Source organism: Gobius niger, assembly GCF_951799975.1.
Source record: "Gobius niger genome assembly, contig: SCAFFOLD_59, whole genome shotgun sequence".
Classification (NCBI taxonomy): domain Eukaryota; kingdom Metazoa; phylum Chordata; class Actinopteri; order Gobiiformes; family Gobiidae; genus Gobius; species Gobius niger.
Genome location: NW_027639207.1, coordinates 173,805 through 189,587, shown reverse-complemented (window position 1 = coordinate 189,587; position 15,783 = coordinate 173,805). Strand labels below are relative to the sequence as shown.

The 15,783-nt window shown below is 44.7% G+C and overlaps 1 protein-coding gene across 1 annotated transcript in view; it reads left to right on the top strand.

Annotated features, from left to right (window-relative positions):
* LOC306982758 (calpain-2 catalytic subunit-like) overlaps nucleotides 1-15,715 on the top strand; it is a 38,088-nt gene extending 22,373 nt beyond the window's left edge. Inside the window, exons 9-21 of the mRNA XM_079583216.1 lie at nucleotides 105-179; nucleotides 3,398-3,558; nucleotides 3,641-3,822; nucleotides 6,042-6,253; nucleotides 8,657-8,693; nucleotides 8,851-8,916; nucleotides 10,919-10,976; nucleotides 11,437-11,501; nucleotides 12,223-12,291; nucleotides 12,370-12,448; nucleotides 14,546-14,662; nucleotides 14,777-14,835; nucleotides 15,646-15,715. Of these exons, the coding sequence (XP_079439342.1) occupies nucleotides 105-179; nucleotides 3,398-3,558; nucleotides 3,641-3,822; nucleotides 6,042-6,253; nucleotides 8,657-8,693; nucleotides 8,851-8,916; nucleotides 10,919-10,976; nucleotides 11,437-11,501; nucleotides 12,223-12,291; nucleotides 12,370-12,448; nucleotides 14,546-14,662; nucleotides 14,777-14,835; nucleotides 15,646-15,669 (1,204 nt within the window). The 3' untranslated portion in view covers nucleotides 15,670-15,715. The remainder of the gene's footprint in view (nucleotides 1-104; nucleotides 180-3,397; nucleotides 3,559-3,640; nucleotides 3,823-6,041; nucleotides 6,254-8,656; nucleotides 8,694-8,850; nucleotides 8,917-10,918; nucleotides 10,977-11,436; nucleotides 11,502-12,222; nucleotides 12,292-12,369; nucleotides 12,449-14,545; nucleotides 14,663-14,776; nucleotides 14,836-15,645) is intronic.
* The last annotated feature ends 68 nt before the right edge of the window (nucleotides 15,716-15,783 follow it).

Genomic DNA, 15,783 nt, shown 5'->3' with positions numbered 1-15,783 from the left:
TGTTATATGTGTTATATGTGTGGTTGTGTGTTATATGTGTGTTATATGTGTGGTTTGTGTGTGGTTGTGTGTTCTCACATGTGTAACGTTGTTGTGGTGTCCAGTGCGATGCAGTGGAGATACATCAGTGACGACGACCGTGAGCGCCTGACTCATCGATCTGAGGACGGAGAGTTCTGGTAACTTTACCACCAACACATACAGGAAGTACTGCAATACTTCACATGTACCTCACAACACATACAGGAAGTACTGCAATACTTCTACATGTACCTCACAACACATACAGGAAGTACTGCAATACTTCACATGTACCTCACAACACATACAGGAAGTACTGCAATACTTCACATGTACCTCACAACACATACAGGAAGTACTGCAATACTTCACATGTATCTCACAACACATACAGGAAGTACTGCAATACTTCACATGTATCTCACAACACATACAGGAAGTACTGCAATACTTCACATGTATCTCACAACACATACAGGAAGTACTGCAATACTTCACATGTACCTCACAACACATACAGGAAGTACTGCAATACTTCACATGTATCTCACAACACATACAGGAAGTACTGCAATACTTCACATGTATCTCACAACACATACAGGAAGTACTGCAATACTTCACATGTACCTCACAACACATACAGGAAGTACTGCAATACTTCCACATGTACCTCACAACACAAATACAGGAAGTACTGCAATACTTCACATGTATCTCACGACACATACAGGAAGTACTGCAATACTTCACATGTACCTCACAACACATACAGGAAGTACTGCAATACTTCTACATGTATCTCACAACACATACAGGAAGTACTGCAATACTTCACATGTATCTCACGACACATACAGGAAGTACTGCAATACTTCACATGTATCTCACGACACATACAGGAAGTACTGCAATACTTCACATGTATCTCACGACACATACAGGAAGTACTGCAATACTTCACATGTATCTCAGTATCTCAGTATCTGCTCCATGACATAAACTAAACCACAAATACAGGAAGTACTGCAATACTTCACATGTATCTCAGTATCTCAGTATCTCAGTATCTGCTCCACCACTCAAACTACTCCTCACACAGGCCTCAGAGTTCTGCTCACTTACTTACTTCTATGCCTTTGTTTTAGCGTTTTCCACATTTTTTTTTCTTCACATTTTTTATAACATTTTTCATTTATCATTCATTTCTATTTTTTCTCATTTTATTCTCTTTTTTTTTTCAAACATTTCCCCCAATTTCACACGACACGAGCCCTCGGAGACTCCTCTTACTGATGCCAGACCTAACCCTCTCTGACCTTCTCTAACCCTCTCTCTGACCTCTGACCTCTCTCTGACCTCTCTCTGACCTCTGACCTCTCTCTGACCTCTCTCTGACCTCTCTCTGACCTCCTCTCTAACCCTCTCTCTGACCTCTCTCTGACCTCTCTCTGACCTCTGACCTCCAGGATGTCGTGGGAGGACTTCAGCAGACATTACTCTCGTGTGGAGATCTGTAATCTGACCCCGGACTCTCTGACCTCTCTCTGACCTCTCTCTGACCTCTCTCTGACCTCTCTCTGACCTCTCTCTGACCTCTCTCTGACCTCTCTCTGACCTCTCTCTGACCTCTCTCTGACCTCTCTCTGACCTCTGACCTCCAGGATGTCGTGGGAGGACTTCAGCAGACATTACTCTCGTGTGGAGATCTGTAATCTGACCCCGGACTCTCTGACCTCTCTCTGACCTCTCTCTGACCTCTCTCTGACCTCTCTCTGACCTCTCTCTGACCTCTCTCTGACCTCCAGGATGTCGTGGGAGGACTTCAGCAGACATTACTCTCGTGTGGAGATCTGTAATCTGACCCCGGACTCTCTGACCTCTCTCTGACCTCTCTCTGACCTCTCTCTGACCTCTGACCTCCAGGATGTCGTGGGAGGACTTCAGCAGACATTACTCCCGTGTGGAGATCTGTAATCTGACCCCGGACTCTCTGACCTCTCTCTGACCTCTCTCTGACCTCTGACCTCTGACCTCCAGGATGTCGTGGGAGGACTTCAGCAGACATTACTCTCGTGTGGAGATCTGTAATCTGACCCCGGACTCTCTGACCTCTCTCTGACCTCTGACCTCTCTCTGACCTCTCTCTGACCTCTCTCTGACCTCTGACCTCCAGGATGTCGTGGGAGGACTTCAGCAGACATTACTCTCGTGTGGAGATCTGTAATCTGACCCCGGACTCTCTGACCTCTCTCTGACCTCTCTCTGACCTCTCTCTGACCTCTGACCTCCAGGATGTCGTGGGAGGACTTCAGCAGACATTACTCCCGTGTGGAGATCTGTAATCTGACCCCGGACTCTCTGACCTCTCTCTGACCTCTCTCTGACCTCTGACCTCTGACCTCCAGGATGTCGTGGGAGGACTTCAGCAGACATTACTCTCGTGTGGAGATCTGTAATCTGACCCCGGACTCTCTGACCTCTCTCTGACCTCTGACCTCTCTCTGACCTCTCTCTGACCTCTCTCTGACCTCTGACCTCCAGGATGTCGTGGGAGGACTTCAGCAGACATTACTCTCGTGTGGAGATCTGTAATCTGACCCCGGACTCTCTGACCTCTCTCTGACCTCTCTCTGACCTCTCTCTGACCTCTGACCTCCAGGATGTCGTGGGAGGACTTCAGCAGACATTACTCCCGTGTGGAGATCTGTAATCTGACCCCGGACTCTCTGACCTCTCTCTGACCTCTCTCTGACCTCTGACCTCTGACCTCCAGGATGTCGTGGGAGGACTTCAGCAGACATTACTCTCGTGTGGAGATCTGTAATCTGACCCCGGACTCTCTGACCTCTCTCTGACCTCTGACCTCTCTCTGACCTCTCTCTGACCTCTCTCTGACCTCTGACCTCCAGGATGTCGTGGGAGGACTTCAGCAGACATTACTCTCGTGTGGAGATCTGTAATCTGACCCCGGACTCTCTGACCTCTCTCTGACCTCTGACCTCTCTCTGACCTCTCTCTGACCTCTCTCTGACCTCTGACCTCCAGGATGTCGTGGGAGGACTTCAGCAGACATTACTCCCGTGTGGAGATCTGTAATCTGACCCCGGACTCTCTGACCTCTCTCTGACCTCTGACCTCTCTCTGACCTCTCTCTGACCTCTCTCTGACCTCTGACCTCCAGGATGTCGTGGGAGGACTTCAGCAGACATTACTCCCGTGTGGAGATCTGTAATCTGACCCCGGACTCTCTGACCTCTGACCTCTCTCTGACCTCTCTCTGACCTCTGACCTCTCTCTGACCTCTCTCTGTGACCTCTCTCTCTCCTCTCTCTGACCTCTGACCTCTCTCTGACCTCTGACCTTTGACCTCCAGGATGTCGTGGGAGGACTTCAGCAGACATTACTCTCGTGTGGAGATCTGTAATCTGACCCCGGACTCTCTGAGCGACGACTCGTTCTCCAAATGGGCCTTGAACCTGTTCACCGGGACCTGGAGGCGGGGCTCCACCGCGGGAGGCTGCCGCAACTACCCAGGTGTGACCCCAGGGGGCGCCGTGACCCCAGAGTGACCCCAGAGCCTCCGGGAGCGCCCTGACCGTGAGCTCTGTCTGTGCAGACTCGTTCTGGACAAACCCTCAGTTCGTGATCCGCCTGAGCGAGGAGGACGACGACCCGGACGATGGAGAGTCCGGCTGCAGCCTCGTGGTGGGGCTGATCCAGAAGAACCGCCGGAGGATGAGGAAGATGGGCGAGGACATGCACACCATCGGCTTCGCCATCTACGAGGTCCCGGAGCAGGTAGGCTCTCAGTCGTCCAGGTAGAGCTGAGACACATGTAACGCTCAATTAATGTGTAATAAGGTTAGGACTTGTATTGCAACGGAGGAATATGACTGAACAGAAAAACCAGGTTCGTTTTAGGAGCTTGGGGGAAATGATGAACACGATGCACAGAAATAAGATTTGAAGTGACGTATATTCAAGCAAAAGAAAAATAGTAACACACAGTAACAAATAAATATAAATAAGGCCTTGTTTAAAGTGCACAACGACGACAATAAGGGAAAAAAATGTCCAAAAAACCCTTATGACCTTTAGTCAAATAGTCCGGTTTAAGTTCTTGTTTTAGAGTTCAGTTCATAAGTTTTTCTTCAAAACGCAATATCTAGTTTGGTTTACGATCCTTTTATCCAAAACGCAAAGTTCAGAAAACCGATCCTTGTCCAAGACCGTTCAGAGTTAAAAAAAAAACAAAAACTTGAGGAAAAAAAGAATAATCCAACAAAAAGTGTCCAGCAAAGGCAACAGAAGAGGAATGATAAGTTCCTACCAGTGTCGGTTCATTTCAGCTCGTCACCTCTAGCAGAGGAATTCCTGGGGCAAAAGCTAAGAAAAAAAACCTGACCTGAAAACAAGATCAGGAAAAAAACATAAGTTCACAATGAAACTATCAGTCAGTAATCAGTTACTAGTAACTTCAGTGAATTCATCAATACTGAAGCCCAGTATAGCTTATTAAAAATAAATGTAAACATCAAAATAGTTGCGCAACATAATCAAAACAATCAGAAGCTTCATTCATTGTATGAGCTAACGAAACCCTATGCATTTCAATGGGCTGTTAGCATTCTGGTAGCATATGAAAACATGCATATTTCATCTAAACAAAAAGAGGTATCGGCAAAGGGCTAATATAGCACACAGTAGTGAGTGTCTGCTGTGAGGAGGTGCAGTGACACCGCTGTAGTTGAGGGCCCAACTGTTAGAGGAACGGCGACCGCGAACACGGAAGTAGCGACTTTTAGTTAAGTTACTATTTTGGTGACGACTGTCGGACATTTGGCAAAGTGCTACAACGCAAAACAGGTTCTGGTAACTCACCGTCAACTTTCGAGATGTGTTTCTTAGGGTATCAGAAGATTGTGACGGTTCTTTTGGTGGTTGGTATCGTGCAGCAGTTCTAAGTCGGTCACAGCGGGAGCAGTGGGGCCGACTCGGAAGTGATGACCGTCAGGCACTTTTATGATAGCGCCACTTGTGGCGGAGGGCTGCGGTTACAGCATGGCATTAGGAGACGTAGGTTACACACACGTCGTCTGCAAGATCAGATCGAAATGTGGAGGAACATCCACCTGAACCGCTCCTTCTTTAGTTTCATGATAACAAAGTTCTTGTTTAGTTCCAGGGCCAGAGGAACGTCCTCCTGAACCGCTCCTTCTTTAGTTTCATGATAACAAAGTTCTTGTTTAGTTCCAGGCCAGAGGAACGTCCTCCTGAACCGCTCCTTCTTTAGTTTCATGATAACAAAGTTCTTCTTTAGTTCCAGGGCCAGAGGAACGTCCTCCTGAACCGCTCCTTCTTTAGTTTCATGATAACAAAGTTCTTCTTTAGTTCCAGGGCCAGAGGAACGTCCTCCTGAACCGCTCCTTCTTTAGTTTCATGATAACAAAGTTCTTCTTTAGTTCCAGGGCCAGAGGAACGTCCACCTGAACCGCTCCTTCTTTAGTTTCATAACAAAGTTCTTCTTTAGTTCCAGGGCCAGAGGAACGTTCTCCTGAACCGCTCCTTCTTTAGTTTCATAACAAAGTTCTTGTTTAGTTCCAGGGTCAGAGGAACGTCCACCTGAACCGCTCCTTCTTTAGTTTCATGATAACAAAGTTCTTGTTTAGTTCCAGGCCAGAGGAACGTCCTCCTGAACCGCTCCTTCTTTAGTTTCATGATAACAAAGTTCTTGTTTAGTTCCAGGGCCAGAGGAACGTCCTCCTGAACCGCTCCTTCTTTAGTTTCATAATAACAAAGTTCTTCTTTAGTTCCAGGGCCAGAGGAACGTCCTCCTGAACCGCTCCTTCTTTAGTTTCATAATAACAAAGTTCTTCTTTAGTTCCAGGGCCAGAGGAACGTCCTCCTGAACCGCTCCTTCTTTAGTTTCATAACAAAGTTCTTGTTTAGTTCCAGGGCCAGAGGAACGTCCTCCTGAACCGCTCCTTCTTTAGTTTCATTACAAAGTTCTTGTTTAGTTCCAGGGCCAGAGGAACGTCCACCTGAACCGCTCGTTCTTCTTGCGCCACGCCTCGGCCGCTCGCTCTGAGACCTTCATAAACCTGAGGGAGGTCTGCTCTCGCTTCGTGCTGCCGCCCGGCGAGTACCTCATCATGCCGTCCACCTTCGAGCCCAACCTGAACGGGGACTTCTGCGTGCGGGTGTTCAGCGAGAAGCAGGCGGACTTCCAGTGAGTCAGAACATCTCAACATCTGTCCCTCTGGAGAGTTCCAGGACAGAGAGGTTTATTTACTGAAACGTCCTGTAAATCCACTATGTTACTGCGGGAGATTCTTTTATTCTAATCCTCACGAGCGACGCACCTGTCGTCTGAAACACCTGATCCTGATGTGGGATAAGTGGGGGGAAAGTAACAAAATAAATAAATATGGGAGCACAAAATATAGTTGAAAAGAAATTTGAGAATGAAGAATAAATGTAGTAAAATAAGGCGTCCAATGGGGTGAATGGTGAAATCATAGACTGTAGATAGACTCCGCCTCCTCATTCCTCCTCGTTTTCCATGATGACCTCGTACGAGGGGAATCATGGATACACAGACTCCTCCCCCCAGCTCTGACGGAGCATGCTCCTAAAAAGGGCAGGGCCATTGTTATTTTTACTCAACAAGAAAAAAATATTTATATATCTATAAAACACTTGATTTACGATTCGATTTTTTTCCTTCCCATTTAAAAAAAAAAAAGACGTAGCCCTGGAAGTGACATTAGACAAAAAAAAATTGAGGGGTAAAAAAAAAAAAAAAAGAACGTTTTTTTTTTTTTCTTGGGGTTAAAAATACATTAAATAAATAAATAAATTTTGAAACTTTTTTTTCTTTTTAAAGAAATATAAAATATATATATATATATATTTTCCAACAAATTATCTCGGGGGGAATGTGATCATTATCACAGGGGTAAAAACATTAAAAAAAAAAAAGGAAAAATCCTTATGGAAAAAAAATAAAATAAATAAATAACATTTCTTTTTTTTACCCCAAGATAAGTATCACGTTCCCCTGAGATACATATATATATATATATAAAAATGCAAAAATAAAAAATCGATTTTTGGAAAATATGAATCTACTTGACCTACCAACTTGATTTTTAAATCACATCGATTTTTTTCCCAGCCCTAAAAGAGGGATGTTTTTAATGCAGGCTACTAGTTACCATAGACATGCACTAGCTGAGCACTAGCCTAGCACTAGCCTAGCACTAGCCGAGCACTAGCCTAGCACTAGCCTAGCACTAGCCGAGCACTAGCCGAGCACTAGCCGAGCACTTGCCCAGCACTAGCCTAGCACTAGCCGAGCACTAGCCTAGCACTAGCCGAGCACTAGCCGAGCACTAGCCGAGCACTAGCCGAGCACTAGCCGAGCACTAGCCGAGCACTAGCCGAGCACTTGTCCAGCACTAGCCGAGCACTAGCCTAGCACTAGCCTAGCACTAGCCGAGCACTAGCCGAGCACTAGCCTAGCACTAGCCTAGCACTAGCCGAGCACTAGCCGAGCACTAGCCTAGCACTAGCCTAGCACTAGCCTAGCACTAGCCTAGCACTAGCCGAGCACTAGCCGAGCACTAGCCTAGCACTAGCCTAGCACTAGCCTAGCACTAGCCGAGCACTTGTCCAGCACTAGCCGAGCACTTGTCCAGCACTAGCCGAGCACTTGTCCAGCACTAGCCGAGCACTTGTCCAGCACTAGCTGAGCACTAGCCTAGCAATAGCCGAGCACTAGCCTAGCACTAGCCGAGCACTAGCCGAGCACTAGCCGAGCACTAGCCGAGCACTTGTCCAGCACTAGCCGAGCACTTGTCCAGCACTAGCCGAGCACTTGTCCAGCACTAGCCGAGCACTAGCCGAGCACTTGTCCAGCACTAGCCGAGCACTTGTCCAGCACTAGCCGAGCACTAGCCGAGCACTAGCCGAGCACTTGTCCAGCACTAGCCGAGCACTTGTCCAGCACTAGCCGAGCACTTGTCCAGCACTAGCCGAGCACTTGTCCAGCACTAGCCGAGCACTTGTCCAGCACTAGCCGAGCACTTGTCCAGCACTAGCCGAGCACTTGTCCAGCACTAGCCGAGCACTTGTCCAGCACTAGCCGAGCACTTGTCCAGCACTAGCCGAGCACTTGTCCAGCACTAGCCGAGCACTTGTCCAGCACTAGCCGAGCACTTGTCCAGCACTAGCCGAGCACTTGTCCAGCACTAGCCGAGCACTTGTCCAGCACTAGCCGAGCACTTGTCCAGCACTAGCCGAGCACTTGTCCAGCACTAGCCGAGCACTTGTCCAGCACTAGCCGAGCACTTGTCCAGCACTAGCCGAGCACTTGTCCAGCACTAGCCGAGCACTTGTCCAGCACTAGCCGAGCACTTGTCCAGCACTAGCCGAGCACTTGTCCAGCACTAGCCGAGCACTTGTCCAGCACTAGCCGAGCACTTGTCCAGCACTAGCCGAGCACTACTAAACTCTTAAAACTATTAAAATAATATATAAAGACGAAAAAAATCTCCATAAATCAACAACACTCTGGACAACGTGTGTCAGAAATCCTGAAATGTCCCTTTAACCCTTTGTTCTGTGACAGGGAGCTGGACGACCCTGTAGAGAGCCGCGTGGAGAAGGTCAGACTCACTACAAACACGTCACTACAAACACATCAGGCTCACTACAAACACATCACTACAAACACATTAAATCTACACAAAACAAGGACATGAATAAACGTTTTTACTGCATACGTTTAAATATTCTGCTCTAAAACTCACTCTGATGTTTCAGATCGAGATCGACGAGGACGATGTGGACGAGCGTTTCCAGAACCTGTTCGAGAAGCTCGCCGGGCAGGTCAGTGTCTGTTAGCATGTCTGTTAGCATGTCTGTTAGCGTGTCTGTTAGCGTGTCTGTTAGCGTGTCTGTTAGCGTGTCTGTTAGCATGTCTGTTAGCGTGTCTGTTAGCATGTCTGTTAGCATGTCTGTTAGCGTGTCTGTTAGCGTGTCTGTTAGCGTGTCTGTTAGCGTTTCTGTTAGCATGTCTGTTAGCGTGTCTGTTAGCGTGTCTGTTAGCGTGTCTGTTAGCGTGTCTGTTAGCGTGTCTGTTAGCGTGTCTGTTAGCGTGTCTGTTAGCGTGTCTGTTGGCATGTCTGTTAGCGTGTCTGTTAGCGTGTCTGTTAGCATGTCTGTTAGCGTGTCTGTTAGCATGTCTGTTAGCGTGTCTGTTAGCGTTTCTGTTAGCATGTCTGTTAGCGTGTCTGTTAGCGTGTCTGTTAGCGTGTCTGTTAGCGTGTCTGTTAGCATGTCTGTTAGCGTGTCTGTTAGCGTGTCTGTTAGCGTGTCTGTTAGCGTGTCTGTTAGCGTGTCTGTTGGCATGTCTGTTAGCGTGTCTGTTAGCGTGTCTGTTAGCATGTCTGTTAGCGTGTCTGTTAGCATGTCTGTTAGCAAATCTGTTGGCATGTCTGTTAGCATGTCTGTTAGCATGTCTGTTAGCATGTCTGTTGGCATGTCTGTTAGCGTGTCTGTTAGCGCGTCTGTTAGCATGTCTGTTAGCATGTCTGTTAGCGTGTCTGTTGGCATGTCTGTTAGCATGTCTGTTAGCGTGTCTGTTAGCGTGTCTGTTAGCATGTCTGTTAGCATGTCTGTTAGCGTGTCTGTTGGCATGTCTGTTAGCATGTCTGTTAGCATGTCTGTTAGCAAATCTGTTGGCATGTCTGTTAGCATGTCTGTTAGCGCGTCTGTTAGCATGTCTGTTAGCGTGTCTGTTGGCATGTCTGTTAGCATGTCTGTGTGCATGTCTGTTAGCGTGTCTGTTAGCGTGTCTGTTAGCGTGTCTGTTAGCATGTCTGTGTGCGTGTCTGTTAGCGTGTCTATTAGCGTATCTGTTAGCATGTCTGTTAGCAAATCTGTTGGCATGTCTGTTAGCATGTCTGTTAGCCTGTCTGTTAGCAAATCTGTTGGCATGTCTGTTAGCGTGTCTGTTAGCGTGTCTGTTAGCGTGTCTGTTAGCATGTCTGTTAGCATGTCTGTTAGCATGTCTGTTAGCATGTCTGTGTGCGTGTCTGTGTGCGTGTCTGTTAGCGTGTCTGTTAGCGTGTCTGTTAGCGTGTCTGTTAGCGTGTCTGTTAGCATGTCTGTTAGCATGTCTGTTAGCATGTCTGTTGGCATGTCTGTTAGCATGTCTGTTAGCATGTCTGTTGGCATGTCTGTTGGCATGCCTGTTAGCATGTCTGTTAGCATGTCTGTTAGCATATCTGTTGGCATGTCTGTTAGCGTGTCTGTTAGCGTGTCTGTTAGCGTGTCTGTTAGCATGTCTGTTAGCATGTCTGTTAGCATGTCTGTTAGCATATCTGTTGGCATGTCTGTTAGCATGTCTGTTAGCATGTCTGTTGGCATGTCTGTTGGCATGTCTGTTGGCATGCCTGTTAGCATGTCTGTTAGCATGTCTGTTAGCATATCTGTTGGCATGTCTGTTAGCGTGTCTGTTAGCGTGTCTGTTAGCGTGTCTGTTAGCATGTCTGTTAGCATGTCTGTTAGCATGTCTGTTAGCATATCTGTTGGCATGTCTGTTAGCGTGTCTGTTAGCATGTCTGTTAGCATGTCTGTTAGCATGTCTGTTAGCATATCTGTTGGCATGTCTGTTAGCGTGTCTGTTAGCATGTCTGTTAGCATGTCTGTTAGCATGTCTGTTAGCATATCTGTTGGCATGTCTGTTAGCATGTCTGTTAGCATGTCTGTTGGCATGTCTGTTGGCATGCCTGTTAGCATGCCTGTTAGCATGTCTGTTAGCTTAACGAGGCGGCCATCTTGGGATTGTCCTTTGATCCAAACATGTGAGTTTTGTGTTTTCCTTCAGGACGCAGAGATCTGTGTGTTCGAGCTGCAGAGGATCCTCAACCGCGTGGTCACCAAACGTCAGTCACACCTATATAAACTCTATAAACTCACTGGATTTATATAAACTCACCCGCTGTTATATAAACTCTATAAACTCACTGGATTTATATAAACTCACCTGCTTTTATATAAACTCTATAAACTCACCCGCTTTTATATAAACTCTATAAACTCACTGGATTTATATAAACTCACCTGCTTTTATATAAACTCACCTGCTTTTATATAAACTCTATAAACTCACCCGCTGTTATATAAACTCACCTGCTTTTATATAGACTCTATAAACTCACTGGATTTATATAAACTCACCTGCTTTTATATAGACTCTATAAACTCACTGGATTTATATAAACACACCTGCTTTTATATAAACACACCCGCTTTTATATAAACTCTATAAACTCACCTGCTTTTATATAAACACACAGGCTTTATATAAACGACATTGGGTCAAACCCGTGTTTTGTGTTTCAGGCTCCGACATCCAGACGAGCGGCTTCAGCATCGACACCTGCAGGAACATGATCAACCTCCTGGACGTATCCTCACCCTCAGGCTTTTATTCTGAAAACACCACACATTCAAGACTTTTATTCTGAAAGCACCACAGATTCAAGACATTTACTTTGAAAACTTCACAAAGTTAAGACTTTTATTTTCAAAACTTCATAAATATAAGATTTTTACTTTGAAAACTTCACAAATTTATGTCTTTTGTTTTGAAAACCTCAAATATTTAAGCCTTTTTTTCTTAAAACAACACAAGTAACAGATTTTAGTTACTAATAACTAGTTTATTCCCAAACTAAACCAGATCTAAAATCCCTCTGAGTAAATCTTTGTTACTAATCTGTCACACATTTAAACCAGTCTCTGAACAGTGTTTAGATTTGTATGAATAAAACGCCTTATTTTATATGAAAACATCAAAAACAGTAAACCTGATATAGTTGCTCATATGTAAGTCAGTCTCTGTCTGTAGTTCTGTGTTTAGTTCTGTTTTTAGTTTTAGTGTTGGTTTAGTATTTAGTTTAGTTTTTAGTTGTGTTTTTAGTTTTAGTGTTGGTTTAGTTTAGTTTTTAGTGTTGGTTTAGTTTCCCACACGTGCCCGCTGTTTCCCTGACGCTGCTGCAGTACGACGGCAGTGGGTTTAGTTTTTAGTTTAGTTTTAGTGTTGGTTTAGTGTTTAGTTGTGTTTTTAGTGTTAGTTTTTAGTTTAGTCTCCCACACGTGCGCGCTGTTTCCCTGACGCTGCTGCAGTACGACGGCAGTGGGAAACTGGGCTTGGTGGAGTTTAAAATCCTCTGGACGAAGATCGAACAGTTTCTGGTAAAAAGTCAGACTTTAAAGTTTGTGTTTGAGCCGAGAGAGTTTTTAATCCGAGCGTTTTCTTTGTTTCTGAAACAGAAAATCTACCGAGAGAAAGACGTGGATAATTCAGGGACCATGAGCTCCATGGAGATGAGAGGAGCCGTGGAGGAGGCGGGTCCGTGCACGTTACATGTTCACATCTGTGCGGCTTTAGGCCTTTGTTTACATGTTTGTTTACATGTTTGTTTACAGGCTTCTCCCTGAATAACCCTCTGCACCAGCTGCTCGTGGCTCTGTTTACATGTTTGTTTACATGTTTGTTTACATGTTTGTTTGTTTACAGGCTTCTCCCTGAATAACCCTCTGCACCAGCTGCTCGTGGCTCTGTTTACATGTTTGTTTACATGTTTGTTTACATGTTTGTTTGTTTACAGGCCTCTCCCTGAATAACCCTCTGCACCAGCTGCTCGTGGCTCTGTTTAAACGTTACATGTTTGTTTACATGTTTGTTTGTTTGTTTACATGTTTGTTTGTTTACAGGCTTCTCCCTGAATAACCCTCTGCACCAGCTGCTCGTGGCTCTGTTTACATGTTTGTTTGTTTGTTTACATGTTTGTTTGTTTGTTTACAGGCTTCTCCCTGAATAACCCTCTGCACCAGCTGCTCGTGGCTCTGTTTACATGTTTGTTTACATGTTTGTTTACATGTTTATGTTTACAGGCTTCTCCCTGAATAACCCTCTGCACCAGCTGCTCGTGGCTCTGTTTACATGTTTGTTTACATGTTTGTTTGTTTGTTTACAGGCTTCTCCCTGAATAACCCTCTGCACCAGCTGCTCGTGGCTCTGTTTACATGTTTGTTTACATGTTTGTTTGTTTGTTTACAGGCTTCTCCCTGAATAACCCTCTGCACCAGCTGCTCGTGGCTCTGTTTACACGTTACATGTTTGTTTACATGTTTGTTTGTTTGTTTACAGGCTTCTCCCTGAATAACCCTCTGCACCAGCTGCTCGTGGCTCTGTTTACACGTTTGTTTACATGTTTGTTTGTTTGTTTACAGGCTTCTCCCTGAATAACCCTCTGCACCAGCTGCTCGTGGCTCTGTTTACATGTTTGTTTACATGTTTGTTTGTTTGTTTACAGGCTTCTCCCTGAATAACCCTCTGCACCAGCTGCTCGTGGCTCTGTTTACATGTTTGTTTACATGTTTGTTTACATGTTTGTTTGTTTGTTTACAGGCTTCTCCCTGAATAACCCTCTGCACCAGCTGCTCGTGGCTCTGTTTACATGTTTGTTTGTTTGTTTACATGTTTGTTTGTTTGTTTACAGGCTTCTCCCTGAATAACCCTCTGCACCAGCTGCTCGTGGCTCTGTTTACATGTTTGTTTACATGTTTGTTTGTTTGTTTGTTTACAGGCTTCTCCCTGAATAACCCTCTGCACCAGCTGCTCGTGGCTCTGTTTACATGTTTGTTTACATGTTTGTTTGTTTGTTTGTTTACAGGCTTCTCCCTGAATAACCCTCTGCACCAGCTGCTCGTGGCTCTGTTTACATGTTTGTTTGTTTGTTTACATGTTTGTTTGTTTACAGGCTTCTCCCTGAATAACCCTCTGCACCAGCTGCTCGTGGCTCTGTTTACATGTTTGTTTACATGTTTGTTTGTTTGTTTGTTTACAGGCTTCTCCCTGAATAACCCTCTGCACCAGCTGCTCGTGGCTCTGTTTACATGTTTGTTTACATGTTTGTTTGTTTGTTTACAGGCTTCTCCCTGAATAACCCTCTGCACCAGCTGCTCGTGGCTCTGTTTACACGTTTGTTTACATGTTTGTTTGTTTGTTTACAGGCTTCTCCCTGAATAACCCTCTGCACCAGCTGCTCGTGGCTCTGTTTACATGTTTGTTTACATGTTTGTTTGTTTGTTTACAGGCTTCTCCCTGAATAACCCTCTGCACCAGCTGCTCGCGGCTCTGTTTACACGTTACATGTTTGTTTGTTTGTTTACATGTTTGTTTGTTTGTTTACAGGCTTCTCTCTGAATAACCCTCTGCACCAGCTGCTCGTGGCTCTGTTTACATGTTTGTTTACATGTTTGTTTGTTTGTTTACAGGCTTCTCCCTGAATAACCCTCTGCACCAGCTGCTCGTGGCTCTGTTTACACGTTTGTTTACATGTTTGTTTGTTTGTTTACAGGCTTCTCCCTGAATAACCCTCTGCACCAGCTGCTCGTGGCTCTGTTTACATGTTTGTTTACATGTTTGTTTGTTTGTTTACAGGCTTCTCCCTGAATAACCCTCTGCACCAGCTGCTCGTGGCTCGTTACAGTGAACAGAACCTGACCATCGACTTCGACAACTTCACCAACTGTTTGATCCGCCTGGAGACCATGTTCAGTGAGTACTAATACTGCAGATACTACTACAGATACTACAGATAGTACTACAGATACTGCTAGTCCTGCTGCAGAGGCTCCTCGCTCAGCGCCTCACCGTGACTGTGTTTTCCAGACATGTTCGAGCAGATGGAGCCCGACTCGTCCGGACACATCGAGGTGGACATGACTCAGGTACGAGCTCGTTCTTTCAAACGCTCATGTTTACACAAAAGAGAAACAGCAGAAATGTGGAGACACTACGGAGGCCTGGAAGTGACACGAGACAGAAACAATGTGAGGGGTGAAAACCTTTTTTTGTTTTTAAGAAACATGAAAACGTAAAAAAAAGTTTCCAAAAAGATTATCTGAGGGGAACGAGAGTATTATCTCAGGGTAAAAAATAAATGTGAAAAACAATTTTTTGGAAGAAGATATATAAGAATGATATATATATATTTATATATTTTTTAATTATCTCGGGGGAACGAGACAATTATCATGTTCTCCCAAGATACATTTAAAAAAAAAAAAATTCTGAGATAATTTTTTTGTACTTTTTTTTTTTTGTTACGTTTTTATATTTGTTCAAAAAACAGTTTCACCCTCAATAGTTTTTGTCTGGCGTCGCTTCCAGGGCTCCGTAAAAACTAAGAGTTGGGAAACAGTGAGAGGTTAATATTTGGAACAAATGTGTTTTTGGTGCAAAGATGAGAAAATTAAATAATATAACCCTGCATTTTCTCCAGCTCAGCTTTACCCAAATCTAAAAGCTTCTTCACTTCAGAGCAACAAGGTTAATTCTCATTTGAAAGCTAAGGCCTACAAAGCTGATCGTATGTTTCTTTCCTCACAGTTTGAAGTGTTTTTGTTGTTTTTGTTGTTAGTTTTCATCTTCGTTTCGTCACTATTTTGACGATTTTTTTTAAAGAAGCTTTTAGATTTGGGTAAAGCTGAGCTGTAGAGAATAAAGTACATTTGTCCTTAAACATGTCTCTGTTTCAGTGGCTGAACTTGGCCTTGTGCTGAAGCGCCTGGATTCTCCGGTCCTCATTATTATTATTACATTATCATATTATTGTTCTTACATTATTATTTTATTATAACATTATATTATTGTTAAAACATTATTATATTAAATCT